Genomic DNA, 23,110 nt, shown 5'->3' with positions numbered 1-23,110 from the left:
AAGTCAATCAAATTCAGCCTACATAACTCAGACAGGAATGACATTATTACTCCCTCTACTGGCTGAATAGTGTGTAGTCTGAATCAACACGCTTCTCCCTATTGACTTTAATCCAACAGCCGGGCTCCAGCGTCACACAGCACTCCCAATGACCTATTGCCATGGTTGGCACACGCTCAGACCGTGTGGCATGTGATACCCATATTTTCTGCCTTAACTGCCTCGGAGTGGCTCCAAAGCAACAAGCGGCACTTTGTGCAAAACGGTGCTGCACTATCTGACCAATTCTCCTGTTGTTGTTTTTTTTGTTTTGAATTTTACCCCTTTTTCTCCCCAATTTCGTAGTATCCAATTGTTGTAGTAGCTACTATCTTGTCTCATCGCTACAACTCCCGTACGGGCTCGGGAGAGACGAAGGTTGAAAGTCATGCGTCCTCCGATACACAACCAACCAAGCCGCTGCTTCTTTAACACAGCGCACATCCAACCCGGAAGCCAGCCGCACCAATGCGCCGGAGGAAACACCGTGCACCTGGCCACCTTGGCTAGCGTACACTGCGCCCAGCCCGCCACAGGAGTCGCTGGTGCGCGATGAGACAAGGACACCCCTACCGACCAAGCCCTCCCTCAATACAGGACTAAGTTTGAATTCTACTATGCCAGCTCTGACGCTCAATGAATGTGGCAGGGCTTGCAAACTATCACAGATTACAAAGAAACCCATCCATGAGCTTCCCAGAGACATGAGCCTACCAAATGAGCCAAATGGTTTCTATTCCCGTTTCAAGGCAAGCACCAGCTGTTCCGGACTACTGTGTGACCTCGCTCTCCGTAGCCGATGTAAGCCTAGTTCAAGGCGACATTTGCACCATTGTGCAACTATGTGGTGCCATTATGTTTCGAAAATTCAATACCACAATCATACACACCAGATAAAAAGATTCAACAGTACGTTTTATTACTTTTTCAAACAGCAAAGTAAAAAATAAAACTGAAAAGTACAATATGTATTACCATTATACTGTCGTACTCAACCAGTTCTATCCATTTTCAATGGATAATCCCCTTATTGAGACCATCAACAATACACCACAACCTAATCCACAAGGGGAAAAAAAAATCAATCTAAATGACGAAGAACATTATTTTACAGCATTGTATACACAGAAAAAAATAATGATCAATACAGAGTACAAGATATCTTGCATGCCTCCAAGTAACTGGAGAAGTAAAGAGAAATGTTGGATATAGGCAGCTGCTGCTCCTTGAAAAGCATTGAACAACAAAGTCAAAGTCAGCATACCGTCACCTCACTTTCGTTCTCTTCCACCCTCTAAAATAGTTAAGCACAGAGAAAATACGATTTAATAAATACAACTTTGAATCTATCTTTACAGCATAATTTCAAAATTAACATTTCAGGAATATAACAGACAAACTTTGATTCTAGAAAATTATCTCAACATCAACAAAATAAACACAAGGTGTGATATATCATGTTTTTGGTTTTGGAAACGCTCACATTCAGTTTTAACACGTTTTTTGAACATTCTCCAGCTCTCAGCCAATGACGTGTGACTACTTGTGGGGCTACTTGTGGGGGCGAAAGGCACCAATGACGTTAAAGACAGGACAGCGAGCACAGCCCGTTGTCAAAGGAACATCATAACTAAAGGGGTATAGTTTTCAGAGAGCCTCTGTTACGTTCACAAAACCTTGTGCAAATAAAGCTAAAAACAACACTCCCTGAAGGAGGAGAGCAGACAGAATCATGATAAAGATGTAGAAGTACACTGGAACAAAAAATAAGCTTAAAAGACTGATATTCAAACCATTTGTGTGCTCATTCATGGTTGAGACCATGACCCTGTCCAGAAACAATCCTTAGCCCCTAACTTCTATGCCAGTGGTTTTCAACCGGTGTGCCTTGAGGAACTTGAAACTTTTCCCTAATCTTATTTAAAAAATACTTTAAAACACTCAAACATTTCAAGTCCGGTGCACTCAGGCTGTAACATTTGTATCATCTGAGGGTTGCGCATCGCAAGCAAAGTCATTTGAATCATTTAAAAAAACCTTTGCCTGTGACTGAGAACCACTAGCACAGGCACGTCTGATTAAGCTTAGCTGTTCCACAGCCTCTGCCATAGAAAAATATGGGGAGCATGGCTTTATCGGTGGTTACATCTTTACAAAAAAAACAAATCTCTAACCAAAACGGCTCAAAACTAATGACCTATTCCCCAAGAGCTACATTTTTGTAAATTTCTAGTACGGAGTCACGAGGCACTCTTGGATACACACAAATTAACCCTATTTATCTATAAGAAAAGCATTTGTTACAGAAAATAGCAGTTTGGGTGAAATGGGGGTCATTTCCACTAAAATCGATTAATAGGGATATTTTAGGTGTGCCACAGAATTTGTCTCACCTCAAGGTATGCCCCGGTTCAGAAAAGGTTGAGAACCACTGCTCTAGGTAGACACTTGGTGTAGACAGGACAACATGGTGGTAGCTCCGCCTTTCTCTCCGATAGGCTAGGTGGAATATTAGCCACATTGCTCACACCCATCCACTCCGTTCAAGTCTACACAAGTGCCTAGAGGATAGGGACTACGGGTTGTTTCTGAATTGGGCCCACAGACAGGTGATGCTGGAAGATCCAGAGGTAACAGGACGGGGGTGTTATAGTGCACAATCTGGAGAAAAGGGAGGCACAACCCAGTTATAGTAAAGTGATCCCTGGTTGGTCAGCCCGAGAAAGTCACCCATGTGACCATCTCCCCCATCACAGAAAATTACCCATTAGGACCCTGGTAAGCCGGAGTGTCACACTTCTACTAAACCACCCATCCCAACAATTAGATCCAGCCTCTTTCTCAGCTCGCTCCTCTTCCTGAGTCAACTTCCTCTCACAGCAGCGTCATGGCAGGCCAGTCACGTACGGCTTGTGGCGACGGCCATGGATGTCACTCTGCCTCTCCTTCCTCAGCATCTTTGGGTCCAGCGTCAGTCTCTACCTTCACTACTGCCTCAGACACTGCCACAGCCTCAGCATTCCCCACATCAGCCTCGGTTTCAGCCTTAATCTCCACCACCACCACCACCTCTGCTTCATCCTCTGTCATCCCCACCTCAGACTCAGTTTCAGCCTTAACCCCCACCAACTCTACCATCACCACCCCAGCTTCAGACTTAAACTCTACTTCCTCTGCCTTGGTTTCAGCCTTAACCTCCACCTCAGCCTCCATCTCTGCCTCAGTTTCACCCTTAACCTCCACTACCTCAGTCTTGATTTCTACTTCCACCACCACCTCAGTCTCAGTCTTACCTTCCACCTCTGCTTCATCTTCCACCACCACCTCAGCTTCCACTAGAGCTTCTACCTCAGTTGCTGGTTCAGCCACCACTACCTCGGTCTCTACCAATGTTTCTGGTGGTTCCTCAGTCTCTGGTTCTGCCTCTACTAACATCTCTGGTGGTGCCTCTGCTTCGGCCTCTTCCTGTAGTTCTGTATCTGCTGCTACCTCTACCTCTGGTTCTGCCTCTACTAACATCTCTGGTGGTGCCTCTGCTGTGGCCTCTTCCTGTGGTTCTGTATCTGCTGCTACCTCTACCTCTGGTTCTGCCTCTACTAACATCTCTGGTGGTGCCTCTGCTGTGGCCTCTTCCTGTAGTTCTGTATCTGCTGCTACCTCTACCTCTGGTTCTGCCTCTACTAACATCTCTGGTGGTGCCTCTGCTGTGGCCTCTTCCTGTAGTTCTGTATCTGCTGCTACCTCTACCTCTGGTTCTGCCTCTACTAACATCTCTGGTGGTGCCTCTGCTGTGGCCTCTTCCTGTAGTTCTGTATCTGCTGCTACCTCTACCTCTGGTTCTGCCTCTACTAACATCTCTGGTGGTGCCTCTGCTGTGGCCTCTTCCTGTGGTTCTGTATCTGCTGCTACCTCTACCTCTGGTTCTGCCTCTACTAACATCTCTAGTGGTGCCTCTGCTTCGGCCTCTTCCTGTGGTTCTGTATCTGCTGCTACCTCTACCTCTGGTTCTGCCTCTACTAATGTTGCTGGTGGTGCCTCTGCTTCTGGTTGTGGTTGGCTGTTCTTCCTGCAGATACCTGGAGAGAGAGAGAGAGAGAGAGAGAGAGAGAGAGAGAGAGAGCGTGAGTATGATTGGGTTAGCATGGAAGTGTCTCAGAGGCTCTTGTCAATGCTTATGCAGATGCATTCAGAGATGTGTGCATGACCAGTTAGCAGTGGAAATCTATTTTCGTTGCTCTCATTAAGTGTAGTTAGCTGCACACCCATGCTAAATTAAAAAATGGATGTTCCCTGAGTAATGCAATTAGATAAAATAAATCTCAATTAAGCAGGAGGCTAAATCTATTTGCCATAATTGGTGGGGAGCTCTCATCATGTCTACCCAAATCAAAATCTTAGTGTTTAGAATTTTGCTGCAGCTCAGGAAAGACCTACTGTTGGACTGTTGGTGGCATCTCTGTGTGTACCTCTTTAAAATGTCACATGCAATCTTCTTAGCTCAGAGATGTGAGGTTTTGCCTTGCTGTTGAATACCATGTACACACACGTTATACTTAAGCAATTAGGCCCGAGGGGGTGTTATATGGCCAATATACCACAGTTAAGGGCTGTTCTTATGCACGGCCCAATGTGGAGTGCCTGGATACAGCCTTTAGATGTGGTATTATGGCCATATACCACAAACACCAATGGTGCCTTATTTCTATTATAAACTAATGTAATTAGAGCCGTAAAAATACATGTTTTGTCATACCCGTGGTATATGGTCTGTTATACCATGGCATATTGAATACTTGTTTCTGTTTGCCTTGAACGGCATTCTAGAGTGTGAATCATCTCCCTATAACGCACAGTGTATTATGCACGGTAGAATTCAATGGCCATATTTAGTTCTTACATGATCTACGTTTGAGCTTCTTTTGAAAGCAAGCCAAATTGAAAACATGAGTGGCTTTGTTGAATTGTATTTTCATAATGGCAAGCTAGGACAGATGGTTTGGTTAGCTAAACGAGCATGTTTGTTTGTTTGCTTGTTACCTATAGCTATCTAGTAAACTTCCAAGCTACTACTTCAGTGGATGTTGAAAACATCTATTGGCAAATTAACACCTTTCTAGCGGCAAATGTGTTCAATTTTAGCCATGGTATAAAAGGGATAAACAACTTGGCGCTCTATACATTCTCTCAAATATAATTCAAATCCGTGGTGGGTCAGTTCTACTCCGCTAGCGCGTCGTGGAACACACCTATGTCATTCATAATTTTTTCCCATGGAACGCATAGACCCTCGTTGATTATCCCTTACATATACCACGGCTGGCAGCCAATCAGCATTCTGGGCTCGAACCACCCAGTTTGTAGTTCCCAACATTAAACCCAGCACATTGGACGTGTTAATATTAACCACACTTCCCCAAGCAGATCATTAATATGCAGTGTTCGACATCTAGATATAGAGCGGCAGCAGTCAAAACAACACCTGCACAACTCCGTCATCTCTGACAGGCTGAAAACAGGGGGTTGTGTGTATTAGGGGATGCAACAGAACATTTGTGTCATGTTTTGCAATAGAAAATGTGCATTTCTTATTAAACAAGTCCAGGTGTTGTGGCTTTTCTGACAAAGTTTGCTCAGAAAAGCTCTGTGGGCAGACTTCAAATACAGATCTTAATAGGAGAAGTATGTAGAGAAAGAATTCTGCTTTGTATTAGATTCTAGACCTCAGCAACATAGGTTACTTCTTGCCATTCGAGATGAATCACAATGTTTACTGATACAGCTCTCCAAATAATACCAAGGACCAAATAAAACTAGCTTAAATGTTAACATGAACATAGCGATGAGACACCAGCTAAACAAACTCAAGGTGTAGAGTCTGGGTAAAGGCAGAAATGTTTTGACAATCTGATTAAGTGTGCCAGGCAAGTTAAAGAAAATGACTATTTGAACCCATGTCCGGATGGGTGTAGCAGGGGGGAATGTGTTGACATGTAGAGATGAGTCTCTCTGATGGATAGAGGCTGGGATCAGACAGTGGGGCTGGAGGGAAAGAGGGATGGAGGAGAGCAGGAAAAGAGAGATGGAGGAAATGAGAGAAAGAGGGATGAGGAGAGGGAAAGAGGGATGAGGAGAGGAGGGAATGAGAGATGGAGGGGAGGGGAAGTAGCAGAAAAGCGATCCATCAGGGAGGAGAAGTAGTAGAAAAGCGATCCATCAGGGAGGAGACAGAAAGAGAGGAGAGGGTGGGGCATGGAGAGATAAATGGTAGGGCCTGCTACTCGGTCATCACTCAGCCTTCATGACACAGGCACGAAAACACACACACTAAAGGAACATTCTCACTCAGGCTAGAACACATTTGTACACAGCACAAAAACAGACACACGCTTAACCACAAGCTTGATTATGTGCGAGCAAGCAAACCCTGTGTATTCCATATAGCATGGTCCCCCTCATCAGTACCTTCCCCCAGCATGTTCCAATACCCCAGAGAGAAACCACAGTCACATTCCACAGCCTACCGCCTCAGACAACCCAGACTAGACCTGGGTTAAGAACATGAGTCAAATACTTACACATTTGAGGTGCACTTGATATGGAATAGTTGAGACTATTCCAAAGGTTCCATTGTACCAGGTAAACCAAATCAAGTGCAGCTCAAGTACCTGAAAGCATTCAACACACAGCATGTATATGACCCAGGGCCAAATCAGACTAGCCCGAGCCACACCGTGCCATGCCATATCATACCGGTTTACAGAGGCCTTCCTTTTGTCATCTATTGTTGGGGGTGGAGACAGGACAGGGTGGAGTTTTTTATTTTTATTTCTATTAGGAGGAACGCTGGGCGTTTATACCTGCAGGGGTGAGCACCAGGGCCTGCAGGATGTCCGACAGGGACACGATGCCCACGATCCGGGCATTCTCATCCACCACAACCAGCCTGTGGACCTGGGGACCAGAGGAGCAGGAATATTATAGGAGGAGAGGATCAAGGTTAGCAGAGAAAAGAGGAGACGGTGCTATATTATATCTGAGACTGTGACAGGAGAGGGTGCTATATTATATCTGAGACTGACAGTGCTATATTATATCTGAGACTGACAGTGCTATATTATATCTGAGACTGACAGTGCTATATTATATCTGAGACTGTGAAAGGAGAAGGTGCTATATTATATCTGAGACTGACAGTGCTGTATTATATCTGAGACTGACAGTGCTGTATTATATCTGAGACTGTGACAGGAGACGGTGCTATATTATATCTGAGACTGACAGGAGAGGGTGCTATATTATATCTGAGACTGACAGGAGACGGTGCTATATTATATCTGAGACTGACAGGAGATGGTGCTATATTATATCTGAGACTGACAGGAGAGGGTGCTATATTATATCTGAGACTGACAGTGCTGTATTATATCTGAGACTGTGACAGGAGACGGTGCTATATTATATCTGAGACTGTGACAGGAGACGGTGCTATATTATATCTGAGACTGTGACAGGAGAGGGTGCTGTATTATATCTGAGACTGACAGGAGACGGTGCTATATTATATCTGAGACTGTGACATGAGACGGTGCTATATTATATCTGAGACTGACAGGAGACGGTGCTATATTATATCTGAGACTGACAGGAGACGGTGCTATATTATATCTGAGACTGTGACAGGAGAGGGATTTGAAGGTCTGGTGTGTGTGTGTGAGACAGTCACCTCTGCTTTGACTATCCTGTCCACGATGGTCTCCAGTGTCTCGAGCCGGTTGCACTTCATGACGCCCTCAAAGTACTGCGAGCGGTGCCTCAGAGCCTGGGTCACCGTGATGTCCAGGTTGTTGTAGGTCTTCTCAGCAGCAAGGTTCTACACACAGTAAAGACAAACAACTACTCAGTCCATCTCTGAACATTCACTTATGATAAGAAATATTCATCAACATTGAATTAGTCAACTTTTTAAACAGGTGTTTGATGAAGTATTTGATTAAATGTTTAGGAAAGGGATGCATTTTTTAAAAATGTATTTAAGAAAGAAAAGGGTTACTTACAATGACATCAAACTTGGAATAGATATCCACTACTTTTCCTGAAAAGTGGAAAAACCAAAGAGATTCACAATCCGGCTAAAACCATACAACCGACACGTACGGCACTTACACAAATGACTGATTGGCTGAAAGAAATTGATAATAGTCAATAGTCAGCTTGTGGAAACTTTCGTTAGACTTCAATGCAGCTTATGACATTATCGATCATCATCATTATCGAAAAACTTGTGTTATTGCTTTTTATCCCCTGCTACATCGTGGATGGAGAGTTACCTGTCTAACAGAACACAGAGGGTGTTCCTTAACGGAGACCTCTCCAACATAATCCAGGTAGAGTCTGGCATTCCCGATGGCAGTTGTCTAGGCCCCTTTTTTCAATCTTTACTAATGACCTGGCACTGAGTAAAGCCTTTGTGTCTATGTATGCTGATGACTCAACATCATGACTCAACAGCATACTCAATACCCCAGCAAGTGAAATCCCCGCAACACTTAGAGCTGCAGTCCGTTTCAGAATGGGTGGCTAGTAATAAACTAGTGAAATCCCCACAACACTTAGAGCTGCAGTCCGTTTCAGAACGGGTGGCTAGTAATAAACTAGTGAAATCCCCACAACACTTAGAGCTGCAGTCCGTTTCAGAACGGGTGGCTAGTAATAAACTATTACTAAATATTTCAAAAACTAAAAAGCACTGTATTTGGGGAAAAACCATTCCCTAAACCTCAACAAAATGTTGTAATGAATAATGTGAAAATTGAGCAAGTGGAGGAGACTAAACTGCTTGGAGTAACCCTGGATGTAAACTGTAATGGTCAAAACATATTGACGCAACGGTAGCTAAGATGGGAAGAAGTCTGTCCATAATAAAGCACTGCTCTGCTTTCTTGATATTGCCATCAAAAAAACACGTCCTACATGCCCTAGTTTTGTCGCACCTGGACTACTGCCCAGTCATGTGGTCAAGTGCCACAAAGAGGAACATAGGTAAATTACACTTTGCACTGAACAGAGCAGCACGGCTGGCCCTTAAATGTACATGGAGAGCTAACATCAGTGGCATGCATTTCAATCTCTCCTGGTTCAAATTACAGGAGAGATTGAATGCATCACTATATGTCTTTGAGAGGTATTGACATGTTGAAAGCACCTGTTCAAACGACTAGCACACAGCTTAGAGACCCATGCCTACCCCACAAGACATTCCACCGGGGGTCTCTTCAGTCCCCAAGTCCAGTACACACTCCAGGAAACACAGTACTACATAGAGCCATGACTACATGGAACTCCTATTCCACATCAAGTAACTCATGCAAGCAGTAAAATCTGATCAACACTAAACCTTATGGTGCAACGCGGACTGTGAAGAGACACACACACACACACTCCACACAAACGCACATTGTAATATTGTTGTATGGTGGTATTATAAATGTTGTATTGTCGATATGTAGTGGTGTAATAATGTTATATGATGTACTGTTTTATATGTAATCTAAGTGCCTTAATGTGTTTGGACCCCAGGAAGAGTAGCTGCTGTCTTGGCAGGGGATCTCTAATAAATACAAAATACACCACCACACGTCTGCTCAGCCTGAAGCGCACACACACACACACACACACACACACACACACACACACACACACCTGACTCGTCCACCACTGGCAGTGCGGACACCCTCCGGTCCACAAAGATGTTCAGGGCCTTGATGATGGGTGTGTTGGGGTGGATGAAGGCGATGTTGTGGTAGGTCCCGATGGTTAGTTCCTCCAAAGTCTGCTTCATAAAGGCAGGCTTGGGCATCTCGCACACCTGCCACATATTCATAAGGGAGAAAACGTTTGGAAATTCTTATTAACATTGACTGAAACCAGGCAGAACTACCAATGAGAAACACTTTTCAAAATGTTGTAAAAGGTTTTTGGTTGCGTGACCTAATAAACATCAGATAGGAGAGATGGGACAAAGCACTTTAGGACTAAACTGGTTTCACCTCCATTTGACTGTCTAATGTAGTGTCAGCAGTCTTTCCATCAGTCTACCGGTCCCATTTTTGATATTGTCCATGTCTGTCTGACCTTCTAGCATGCCCTGCTCATATTACCATGAATGTCTGCCGGTCTATTTTTCAGTCCGTCTGTCTCATTCTCTATGTCTGTCTGTCTGTCGGTCTTGTATTCTGTCTGTCTATACCTGTGTGTGTGCAATCACCTGGTCTATCAGTTCCTTAGTGCGGCAGGTAGCCTAGAAATTAAGAGCCGTTAGGTCAGTAACCAAAAGGTCACTGGTTTGAATCCCAGAGCCGGCAAGGTAGGAAAAAAAAATCTGCCATTCTGCCCTTGAGCAAGGCAATTAACCCCCAAACACAGCACACACATTTCAGTTGAAGGCATTCAGTTGTGCAACTGACTAGGTATCCCCTTTCTCCTAACCCGCGACAGACGGATGTCCCTCTGTCAAGTAGGTTCATATTTCCTAACGTCTTTCCTGTGGTCTACTTTATTATGCAGAGATACATTTCACACTCCCTTCTACAGGTCAGACACCTTCGCCTAGACAAGACTGCTTCTCTAGCCAGCAGCCTGCTACAGTACCACCTTAACGCAACCAAGTCATTCATTTATTAAACAACATTTCATTTCATTAATTAACTCTCAAACGGATTGAATGAATATAAAATGATTTCCTGAATTAGTGGATTTGAAACTGTTAACTGCGTTATATAGTCACAACACATCGTTAGACTTGAGGTCATCCAGGCAAAATCAGATGTTTTAGTTTTATTGAACCTTTATTGAAATAGGCAAGTCAGTCAGATCGCGTAAACCACGTGTCAAACTCATTCCACGGAGGGCCTAGTGGCTGCGGGTTTTCCTTCCTCCCTGATGAATTAAGGTCAGTAATTAGTAAGGAACTCCCCTCACCTGGTCGTCTAGGTCTTAATTGAAAGGAAAAACCAGCAGACACTAGGCCCTCCACGGAATGAGTTTGACCTCCCTGGATTAAACTAATCCTCTACTGAATCAGATAAGACCAGCCTCTCTAGACTCCATCCTTTCATCATCCTACCTTTGTAAGTGTCCTCCTTAATTTCCTTCCCTCATCCCATCTTTCAGAGAGTATGTTACCTTCAATTCTACAGAGATCCAACAAGGGGCAGCATACTCTTAAATTGCCACCCACCGTGTGTTATTCCTATAAGAGAGCCCATGCTTCACACATCCAGTTTGACTTACGAAGAGCTGGAGGAACTTGAGGATCCTCTTGTGCGTGAGGATATAAAGCGCGTTGCCGCTGACTGGGTCGATGACGGGCAGCCGGTGGATCTTGTTCTTGATGAGCGAGTACACCGCGTCGAATATGCTGGGAGAGATCAATAGAAGATTGGGTTAAAATAACACAGACAACCTGTCTTTGCCAATAAAGCACTTGAGACCGAGGGTGTTGATACATTGACTCTCTCTCTCTATCAATCGTCTCCATCTTTAAAACAGCACGTCGTGGTCGAGTCTCCAGAAAAACAGGTTCACAGTCCAGGCTACCTTTTTAAGTACTGCATTGGCTAGGAGGCTTTCGTAAAACCTGTTTCAGAACATTCTGCTTGGAGAGAAATGCTACAGTATCTAACGGAGGCGCCATAAAACACTAAGTGGACCTTATTCAGCGAAAAGCTCAAGCAAATTGACCAGATGACGTGCAAACACAAAGTATCCATGCATGTTAAACCATGAACCACACAGGAAGTCATCATAAACAAGGGGCTAACTAGGAAGGTAAACAGATCTGCTCTCTATCCCAGTCTTTCTCCTTCAGACTCAAACCAAATAGTCTATCAGAAAGCAAAACCACGAAGACAACGGAATCAGTCATTAAGCAATTCAATGATACTGATGTTCTCCCAAAAGGAGGCAGAAACCAAACCAGAGGCATGTTAACCTGGGATGATGCCATAGTCGAGTGCCCTAGGTGGTATTTTAAGCAGAGGTTATTTTTTTAGAGTCTGGCCCATACGGCTTTTCACGGGATGGACCTTGAATTATTCAGTGTGACAAAAATAAACAATGGGAAAGGCTGTCGCAGAGCAGGGAAAAAAAGGACAGAAATATGAGGGGAAAGTAGCAGAACTTTCCCCAGAAATCTAGGGAACGTACGGCATACTTGAAACTCCACCTGGGAGAGCTTAATGACAATAAATGACTCTACCTATAAATTCTAACTGAGTGAGGAAGCCAGGCTAATTTGCAGTGTTTATGACCATAGAAATACACTTCAAATTATGTTTATGACTATGATGTAGAAAAAAACGAGTAGACAAATCAGATTTCTCAATCAACTTTGAGTTGAATATGGACTGTTAGTATAATGGACTGATTAAATCCAACGCAAGTCCCTCAGTGTAATGATGAGTCAAGTAAAGTTAATCATGAACGGATCATTACTATCCTGTTCATGGATCTGCAGGTTCATTTCCACATCATACATGTTGTGTTTTATTTGAACTTCCTATATGAAATAAAGACAAATATGAAATGCAGGTGACATGTATAAGAAATGTGGAAGAGGCTCACCTTGCATCAGGTGATATGTTCACTAATGGCTTAAAGGTTTCTTGTAGGTAGAGCTCTACAGGACAGAAAAATAACAAAAAGCACCAACAAACTATCAAATCAATTTCTTTATAATCTGTTGACCAACTGATAAAAGGGTTGTTTTGAAACTGGAAATCTGCTGGAAAGTTGCTATACCTCTCCATGTTTCAATCTGATGTTCCTCCAGCTCGTAGATTTGTACCTATAAGACAGAACGTTCAACAATTACTGATATTTTAAATGCTTTCCATGACTCGAACATAGCACACAGCATCACATTTATAATGGTTTTGTTTTTATAAGCATTTGTTAGAATTAGAAACTTAATTAATTAAAAATATATAAATCACAGCAATTGTCAGAAGAAAAACATGTAAGCCATGGCATCATGAAAAATCAAACAGGTGGGAAATTACCAAAATTTGGCACCACTATCAAGTTCTCTCTCAGTCTCAGCTAATGACAGAGAAAAGGACTATTTCCTCATCAATATGCATAAGTCTGATATGGAAGGTTCCCTAGAGGGTCTCAATCAGGTCCACCTCAACCCTCTCCGACGTCAAACAAGACAGTTATGAGAACCGCTGCTAATGAATAACAGCAAAGAAAGGAAGGGGGGAGGGGGGAGATGAGGGAGCAGTAGGTCCTCAATGACTTCATTACAAAAACAAAGGCCATTTCTATGGTACCCACAGCTACATTGAGCCCATTAGGAGAATATGAACAACAGGGGATTTGCTTGGTAATGCGTGTCGATCATTCTTTAGAATGGTGGTGTGACAGACTAGCGAGGTGGATGGAGTATAGACAAAATGCCCATTGAGCTCTATCAGCTCTTGAAGTACCCTTAGGCAGACGGAGTAGAGGGTTATAATACAATAGTCAAAGCCCTGAGGCCTTTTCTGTTCTTCTGTAAAACAACAGCTACATCACATTCACAATAACACAATTACTGATCTCTGTGTGTCTGTGTGTGTGTGTGTGTGTGTGTGAGAATGTGTGTCAGCTTGACCACAAACTCACTCAAAAAGTCCACAAACAAATGAAAGGCCATTGGGCAGCCCACTCGTCAGTCAGTCCAGACTAGAGGAACTTTGACTCATCTTGGAGTAAGGTTGGAAAATTCAGGCTAAAACCTGGGAATTTTTGGAAAGCTACCAGAATTTGGCAACACTCTCAGTGATCTGTCTTAGGCAATAACAGAGGCACTGACTATTTCCTCATGAATATGATATGGAAGGACTGACAAACGCTTCACTGCATTGGTTGTTCTCTTGACTATGGATTAACTAACGACAGCCATTAGGATGCCCACACACTGTCGCCGTCACCTGGCCTAACAAATACCAATAAATATTGGGACGGGGAAAATCCCAAGCTGGGCCTAGCCTCACTAGCTGGGCTTTCTATAATATGTGTAATATGCAGGAGTGACCACTCAGGTAACATGAACACAGATACTCCCATCTGACACATTTTATTTTTTACTTACCAGGTCAAATGTATTTTCCAGCTGAAAAATCATTGGTCATTGTTCGTAACAGTTTTGCTGCTATTTTGACCAGGCCTCTCTTGAAAAAAATATGATAATACTGCACTCTGCCGGTATTAAGCTTTAGCTGTACTAGGGAGGACTCCTGGAAAACAGCTACTGAAGTGGTTCTCATTACACAACACAGCTGAGCAATGCAGGCTATTTACACTACAGCCTACTGTAGTCAGCTGGCTGGCACATTGGCTGTGGTGAGTGTGAGGGTGTTCAGTGGGTGTGTGTGTGTGTTATACTTGACCACAATCACTGTGGGTGAGCTGGTGTGAGAGACAGTTAAGAGCAAGTGAGAGTGTGTGTGTGTGTACACACAGGGTAAAACATGTGTGAAAGCCCTGGGTCAGAACAGAGAGACCGTACTGCAGAATCACCATCTTCTCATGACCTGATGATTAATGATGATGTCTCTCTCCACTCTGCCTGTAAAGCTCCATGACACAGTGCCTGAGATGGAGGTGTTGTTTAAGCTCCCATCCTCCCAACACAGCACTGCTGTCCAGTCAGTTAATGTCGCTGGCTGTGGTGACAATAGGAAGCCGAAGCCGTACAGTCAAACCATTTCAACCCACAGTCATGTTCAGTAGTATGGACTGAAACAGGGAGTAACTAGCTGGACATGCTCAATGAGAAAACACTCATTTTGGTTTTCTGTAGCAAAATATTTGTACATTATTTCCATTGCCCTAATGAACATGACCCAAAAGTCCTTGGGATCTGTCTGATAAGGGGTCACGTACCATGGGAGACTTGTAGTATCTGTGGAGGATGTTGATGAAGTCTGTGATGGTTAACATTCCTGAAGAGAGAGCGAGAGGGAGAAAAAGGAGTGGTCTTGTTTATTGCAGTAATTATTCACATTGCACAGGTGTTGGATTTGTCCAAGCACATACACTCACTGGTACTGACAGAGGGAGACAGAGGAGAGAAGATGAGAGGAGCAGCAGAGGGAGGTACAGGTGGAACAGAAGGGTAATGTGTGAGATAGGGAGAGGATAGGGAGTGGAGAGGGTGGAGAGGGGAGAAGATAGGGAGAGGATAGGGAAAAAGAGAGGATAGGGAGTGGAGAGGGTGGAGAGGGGAGAAGATAGGGAGAGGATAGGGAAAAAGAGAGGATAGGGAGTGGAGAGGATGGGGAGAAGATAGGGAGGGGATACTGAGAAAGAGGATAGAGGGTGGAGAGGATGATGGTTGGGGGAAGATAGGGAGGGGATACTGAGAAAGAGGATAGAGGGTGGAGAGGATGGGGAGAAGATAGGGAGGGGATACTGAGAAAGAGGATAGCGGGTGGAGAGGATGGGGAGAGGAGAAAATAGGGAGGGGATACTGAGAAAGAGGATAGAGAGGATGGGGAGAGGAGAAGATAGGGAGGGGATACTGAGAAAGAGGAGAGGGTGGAGAGGATGGGGAGGGGAGAAGATAGGGAGGGGATACTGAGAAAGAGGATAGAGAGGATGATGGTTGGGTGGAAGATAGGGAGGGGATACTGAGAGGAGAGGGTGGAGAGGGATGGGGAGGGGAGAAGATAGGGAGGGGATACTGAGAAAGAGGACAGGGTGTAGAGGGGATGGGGAGGGGACAGTGAGAGGAGAGGGAGAGTGAAATAGATGGGCCTATTTCTGGGACATCCTCTCCACATACACCTCATTGAGGTCAGTACAGCCTAGGGGTGAGAGAACAGTGGAGTGGAACAGAGGGCTAGATTCTTAGTAAAGCCCATCTGTGCGTGTCATACACACACATACACACGTTTCTCTCTCTCTCACTCTCAGTTAAGTGGACTTGATTTATGTATGCGAGGCTGCAGGGAGACATCAGGCTCTACACTCACATCCTAGTGATGAAGCCAGGACAATTGCGCAATATGGATGTCCCCTAACCATAGGTGGGCACATAGCAATATTGTTCAATGTATCCTTGATTCAATTGTTGAAAAACATTTGGACCAATACGGTAAGAATATACTACTGAGTCCATTTCTGCCATCTCAAATTAGCACTAGTGAATGGAAGCCCATGACCATGGCTCATTATAACTCGTCTGCCTGTCTGTTCTCAGAGTCGGCTAGAGAGGAGAGAACAGTATTTATATCCGTCTCCATGACGCTGGCCCAGATACAAGGAGAGGAGGCTGCCTCGAGGGGAAGAGAGGGAAGGAGAGAGGATGGAGTCGTCAAAATGGAGGGCAGAGTAAGCCAATGGAAAGGAGAGAGAGAGGATGGATAGAGAGAGAGGATGGATAGAGAGAGAGGATGGATAGAGCAGAGACAGAAAATGGGGGAGGAGGTTGAGGAGAGGGAGGTACAGTGCAGACGGAAGCATTAGTAAGAGGATGGGTAGAAGTGAGGGAGAGCACACAAAGGAGAGGGGGTTTCTAAGGATGAAAAAAGAGACGAGGCAATGATTATATTATGGGGGAGGGTATTAGGGATGTGGCTAGCCATGATGTAAGAGTGATCCAACAGATTCAGGCTAGAGAGAGATTCCTATGTTACATAATATTCAGTGCATCTCCTGGATGTACAGCAAGTATGTGACTTATTTAAATATGTGTGTGAACACAGGCCACCAGCGCCCTCCCGCAGTGAAAAAAAAAACATTTTACACCTTTATTTAATCTTTATTTAACTAGGCAAGTCAGTTAAGAACACATTCTTATTTTCAATGACGGCCTAGGAACGGTGGGTTAACTGCCTTGTTCAGAGGCAGAACGACAGATTTTTACCTTGTCAGCTCGGGGATTCAATCTTGCAACCTTACAGTTAACTAGTCCAACGCTCTAACCACCTGATTACATTGCACTCCACAAGGAGACTGCCTGTTACGCGAATGCAGTAAGCGAAGGTAAGTTGCTAGCTAGCATTAAACTTATCTTATAAAAAACAATCAATCAATCATAATCACTAGTTAACTACACATGGTTGAAGCTATTACTAGTTTATCTAGCGTGTCCTGCGTTGCATATAATCGATGCGTATTGTTGCTCCAATGTGTACCTAACCATAAACATCAATGCCTTTCTTAAAATCAATACACAGAAGTATATATTTTTAAACCTGCATATTTAGCTAAAATAAATCCAGGTTAGCAGGCAATATTAACCAGGTGAAATTGTGTCAGTTTGGGCCGCCTAATTTGCCAGAATTGTACGTAATTATGACATAAAATTGAAGGTTGTGCAATGTAACAGGAATATTTAGACTTATGGATGCCCACCCCTTAGATAAAATACGAAACGGTTACGCATCTCACTGAAAGAATAAACGTCTTGTTTTCGAGATGATAGTTTCCAGATTCGACCATATTAATGACCTAAGGCTCGTATTTCTGTGTGTTATTATAATATAACTAAGTCTATGATTTGATAGAGCAGTCTGACTGAGCGGTGGTAGGCAGCAGCAGGCTCGTAAGCATTCATTCAAACAGCAATTTTGTGCGTTTTGCCAGCAGCTCTTCGTTGTGCTTCAAGCATTGCTCTGTTTATGACTTCAAGCCTATCAACTCCCGAGATTAGGCTTGTGTAACCGATGTGAAATGGTTAGCTAGTTAGCGGGGTGCGCGCTAATAGTGTTTCAAACGTCACTCGCTCTGAGACTTGGAGTGGTTGTTCCCCTTGCTCTGCATGGGTAATGCTGCTTCGAGGGTGGCTGTTGTCGATGTGTTCCTGGTTCGAGCGAGGAGAGGACAATACTAAAGTACCTATAAGAACATCCAATAGTCAAAGGCTAATTAAATACAAATGGTATAGAGGGAAATAGCCCTATAATTCCTATAATAACTACAACCTAAAACTTCTCACCTGGGAATATTGAAGACTCATGTTAAAAGGAACCACCAGCTTTCATATGTTCTCATGCTCTGAGCAAAGAACTTAAACGTTAGCTTTCTTACATGCCACATATTGCACTTTTACTTTCTTCTCCAACACTTTGTTTTTGCATTATTGAAACCAAATTGAACATGTTTCATTATTTATTTGAGGCTAAATTGATTTTATTGATGTATTATATTAAGTTAAAATAAGTGTTCATTCAGTATTGTTGTAATTGTCATTATTACAAATAAATAAAGGTTAAAAAATAAAAAATAAAAAAAAATAATAATAATAGTCTGATTAATCGGTATCGGCTTTTTTTGCCCTCCAATATTGGCGTTGAAAAATCAGAACCGGTCGACCTCTAGCAGGGACACACACATTTTATAATTTGCACGGACTATGTCATTTGATCTACTTTCCTCATCACCTCTCAGTTTCTATACCTCCCCTCCTTTATAGTTGTGATACCCTCATCTTTCCCTCTTCTCTATCCCAGTCTGACCATTTCTCCCTAAGAACTTGATTTGGTTCCATTCTGTTCACTATGTATGGAAAATACAGTAACATTTGACTGCAAAGAAAAATATATTTTTCCACTTACCGACAAAGCTCTGCTTCTTTGTCTCCCATAGTGGGGCTGCCCGCACCCCGTTGGCGACCAAGGCGAAGAAGGCCTTTTTTACCTACAGGCGAGAAGAACACACAACAATGTTTTTACAAGACTTGTTAACCATGTATTTTATAAAATGTAGGTGGAATAGAGCAGCATTATCCACCACTTCCCAGCCCCCTCTGCCTCCCAAGCTCCCAGTTGAGGGGTCAGACGACACAGTATCTCCCCCCTAAAGAGTGTGTTTCTGGGCAGGGCAGGGTTTCATCACACCTCCCTGGCTGTGTCAGTTAGCATCTGCTGCTTCCTCCCCGTTACCACTAGCCACTGTGTGGTTAGATGTCTGGTAACTGGGGACAGGTACTGGATACAGTACTGTAGTCTTTCATCACAAAAAAAGAATGCTGCTGTGTGTGGTTCTGGTGGTTTGACTTTTGTTCCCTGTAAACAACAGGCAGTGGAAACAATTCTCCTCACTCAGGACAAATAAGTATCCATCTTTCCATCTACTTTCATGGAGAAAATAATGCCCCCTGGGCCCAGGTTTTCAAAAGTTATCTGGATGTTGCCTATCAGATTGGATTAAATGCATAGAAATAGAATAAATATAACATACTTGAATGGGGGGACTCCCATCCTATTCCTTTGCATGAATCCAATCAGATAGGCGAAATCCAGACAGCTAACCTTTGAAAAACTGGGTCCTGGACATTCCAGTTTGGTGTGATGATAAGATGGTATAAAATCAAAGACTCTAGTTCAGATCTTCGTATCTCTAAGCCAGAGTCACATCTACCTGACTAACTGGATACATACTGTACCATGACTCCATTCACCTCAGCTGGGGGTAAAATAACTACGTAAACTCGTAAGGGGCTTGTGTAGACATGCTGAACAGATACCATTTCCTCATTAGAATTAATTCCCATTAGCATTCATTGTGAACGGCTCTCCCCGAGAAGCAGGTATCTGGTAATATTGTAATCCTACTGATACTGTATATCATTGTACTGCACCTCCCAAGATACTAAATGACTTAAAACCATGACACCGCAAAGGGAAACCACAGATGATATCCCCCTCCAAAGACAAACGCATGGTCGTCCCTCTAATTGAATGCCTCCGCCGTTTTTAAATTCATATCCAATGCTAATGGTCTGGGAATGAACACACAAGCATGCTATTAAACCCCATTGTCTCCAGGCACTGTAAAACATTCATGAGAGCATCGATTTTTCTTTTGGCATTTCTGAAAGAGTAATCTTAAGAAGATTAAAGTTTAATGAGGCCGTGTAGCCATAATGAGAAGGTTCCTTTAGCCTTCACATGGAAACTTTAATCTTCCACTGAGGTCAGCCTCAGTCCGTTTCTGTTCTGGGCTGCTGGTCTGGACAAGCACTCAATGAAAGATTGGGAATCGGATAAGCAACTACTACCAGCCAAAACGTGGATGTGATCAGAGCTATAGGGCTGCCCTATTTTCCAATCGTTAATACAAGTATATTCCAGTAAGCGGGAGGGACGACCCATTTTCCTGTCTTCGTTTCGTCATCCACGTGCCAAATACATTCCCTATGAAGAGAAAGAACCCCCTCATTGACTGCAGAGAGTTCCTGCTAAACCCTCTGTAAAACTTGACATACAGTGCCTTGCGAAAGTATTCGGCCCCCTTGAACTTTGCGACCTTTTGCCACATTTCAAGCTTCAAACATAAAGATATAAAACTGTATTTTTTTGTGAAGAATCAACAACAAGTGGGACACAATCATGAAGTGGAACAACATTTATTGGATATTTCAAACTTTTTTAACAAATCAAAAACTGAAAAATTGGGCGTGCAAAATTATTCAGCCCCTTTACTTTCAGTGCAGCAAACTCTCTCCAGAAGTTCAGTGAAGATCTCTGAATGATCCAATGTTGACCTAAATGACTAATGATGATAAATACAATCCACCTGTGTGTAATCAAGTCTCCGTATAAATGCACCTGCACTGTGATAGTCTCAGAGGTCTGTTAAAAGCGCAGAGAGCATCATGAAGAACAAGGAACACACCAGGCAGGTCCGAGATACTGTTGTGAAGAAGTTTAAAGCCGGATTTGGATACAAAAAGATTTCCCAAGCTTTAAACATCCCAAGGAGCACTGTGCAAGCGATAATATTGAAATGGAAGGAGTATCAGACCACTGCAAATCTACCAAGACCTGGCCGTCCCTCTAAACTTTCAGCTCATACAAGGAGAAGACTGATCAGAGATGCAGCCAAGAGGCCCATGATCACTCTGGATGAACTGCAGAGATCTACAACTGAGGTGGGAGACTCTGTCCATAGGACAACAATCAGTCGTATATTGCACAAATCTGAGTGGCAAGAAGAAAGCCATTTCTTAAAGATATCCATAAAAAGTGTCGTTTAAAGTTTGCCACAAGCCACCTGGGAGACACACCAAACATGTGGAAGAAGGTGCTCTGGTCAGATGAAACCAAAATTGAACTTTTTGGCAACAATGCAAACCGTTATGTTTGGCGTAAAAGCAACACAGCTCATCACCCTGAACACACCATCCCCGCTGTCAAACATGGTGGTGGCAGCATCATGGTTTGGGCCTGCTTTTCTTCAGCAGGGACAGGGAAGATGGTTAAAATTGATGGGAAGATGGATGGAGCCAAATACAGGACCATTCTGGAAGAAAACCTGATGGAGTCTGCAAAAGACCTGAGACTGGGACGGAGATTTGTCTTCCACCAAGACAATGATCCAAAACATAAAGCAAAATCTACAATGGAATGGTTCAAAAATAAACATATCCAGGTGTTAGAATGGCCAAGTCAAAGTCCAGACCTGAATCCAATCGAGAATCTGTGGAAAGAACTGAAAACTGCTGTTCACAAATGCTCTCCATCCAACCTCACTGAGCTCGAGCTGTTTTGCAAGGAGGAATGGGAAAACATTTCAGTCTCTCGATGTGCAAAACTGATAGAGACATACCCCAAGCGACTTACAGCTGTAATCGCAGCAAAAGGTGGCGCTACAAAGTATTAACTTAAGGGGGCTGAATAATTTTGCACGGCCAATTTTTCAGTTTTTGATTTGTTAAAAAAAGTTTGAAATATCCAATAAATGTCGTTTCACTTCATGATTGTGTCCCACTTGTTGTTGATTCTTCACAAACAAATACAGTTTTATATCTTTATGTTTGAAGCCTGAACTGTGGCATAAGGTCGCAAAGTTCAAGGAGGCCGAATACTTTCGCAAGGCACTGTATATAAAAAGAGAACTACAAAAGCTAAAAGACTACACAGAACTTACCTGTCTTGACAAGAAAAGGTTAAGAATGAAGGGGGAGGCGTTTGACAAATGCTGTCTGTGCCTCACACTGTCTGGGGCACAAGGTGTGTGTGTGTGTGTGTGTGGGGGGGGGGGGGGGGGCTGGCTGTCCTGAAGGAGGAATTGGGAGCCATGGACCAGAAACTAGGAGCTGTGGAGACCAGGCTACAAGCCAGCGTGAGCCAGGTGGAGGAAGTGAAAAGTATGAACAAAGTTCAGGAAGAAGAACTGGAGACATTAAAGAAGAAGGACTTAGCAGCTGGTCAGTCAAAGGTGGCCTTCTCTGCAGCTCTAAGAACGTATGGTTCTGGGAACATTGGACCCTTCACCACTGACATACCCTTACAGTACAAAAGTATTCTCCAACGTCGGCAGTGGATACAACCCTGCTACAGTTGTCTTCACAGCCATGGTCAGAGTGTATTACTTCTGCTACACCGTGTTCTACAACGGAAACGCCAACGCTGCCGTGACTTTGCGGAAGAACGGACAGCTGCTGGTGTCCTCATGGGACGTTAGGTCTGGACCGGCACAAGACTTTGCCAGCAACGCAGCCGTAGTGGAGCTGGAGGTGGGAGACAGCACTGAGCTGGGCGTAGACACTAACAGGGCAGAAACTACAACACCTCCAGTGGGTTTTTACTCTTTCCCATGTAATATGAGTAACACATTTACAGTTAATTTGGCTGTACATAACAGAAGAGATTTGGGGAAAATACATCACAACAGTATGAAAGTAAAACAAAATAAAACACTTACAAAAATAAAAAGTAGCACACTGATTAAACTGTGATGATGTTGAGAGAGGACCAGGTCAACAAGACAAATATATCTATTGCATTCTTGTGACCTGCGCACTAGTCAAAGGTCACTGTCTGCTGTAATAGTTGTGGTTTGATGTTTAATGAAGAACAGGTTCAAGCTGTTTGACTGAGGTGTTGGTGGTGGTTGTGTTTGTTGTTCTTCTCCATTGTTTGACTGCTGGACTGCAGCCGTTTCATTAAAGTCTTCTCACTGCTTCCTTGTTTTCACTGACATCTCTGTAGACCGACATCATCTCTGTAGACCGACATCATCTCTGTAGACCGACATCATCTCTGTAGACCGACATCATCTCTGTAGACCGACATCA

General features: G+C 43.6%; 1 protein-coding gene and 1 pseudogene across 4 annotated transcripts in view; one reads left to right on the top strand and one right to left on the bottom strand.

The window, feature by feature from the left end:
• Positions 1-933: 933 nt before the first annotated feature.
• LOC139367009 (5'-AMP-activated protein kinase subunit gamma-2-like) overlaps positions 934-23,110 on the bottom strand; it is a 97,407-nt gene continuing 75,230 nt past the window's right edge. For all 4 annotated transcript variants that reach the window (XM_071104857.1, XM_071104858.1, XM_071104860.1 and 1 more), the window contains 10 exons: positions 18,645-18,726; positions 14,968-15,026; positions 12,838-12,883; positions 12,661-12,715; positions 11,329-11,455; positions 9,739-9,904; positions 8,094-8,131; positions 7,763-7,909; positions 6,897-6,990; positions 934-4,115 (listed from right to left, as the gene is read on the bottom strand). In XM_071104857.1, coding sequence (XP_070960958.1) covers positions 2,971-4,115; positions 6,897-6,990; positions 7,763-7,909; positions 8,094-8,131; positions 9,739-9,904; positions 11,329-11,455; positions 12,661-12,715; positions 12,838-12,883; positions 14,968-15,026; positions 18,645-18,726 — 1,959 coding nt within the window. In that variant the 3' untranslated portion in view covers positions 934-2,970. The remainder of the gene's footprint in view (positions 4,116-6,896; positions 6,991-7,762; positions 7,910-8,093; positions 8,132-9,738; positions 9,905-11,328; positions 11,456-12,660; positions 12,716-12,837; positions 12,884-14,967; positions 15,027-18,644; positions 18,727-23,110) is intronic.
• LOC139366630 (complement C1q-like protein 2) lies at positions 22,009-22,635 on the top strand (annotated as a pseudogene).

This window comes from Oncorhynchus clarkii, chromosome 15, assembly GCF_045791955.1.
Source record: "Oncorhynchus clarkii lewisi isolate Uvic-CL-2024 chromosome 15, UVic_Ocla_1.0, whole genome shotgun sequence".
Lineage (NCBI taxonomy): Eukaryota > Metazoa > Chordata > Actinopteri > Salmoniformes > Salmonidae > Oncorhynchus > Oncorhynchus clarkii.
This window is presented reverse-complemented; position numbering and strand designations above follow the sequence as displayed.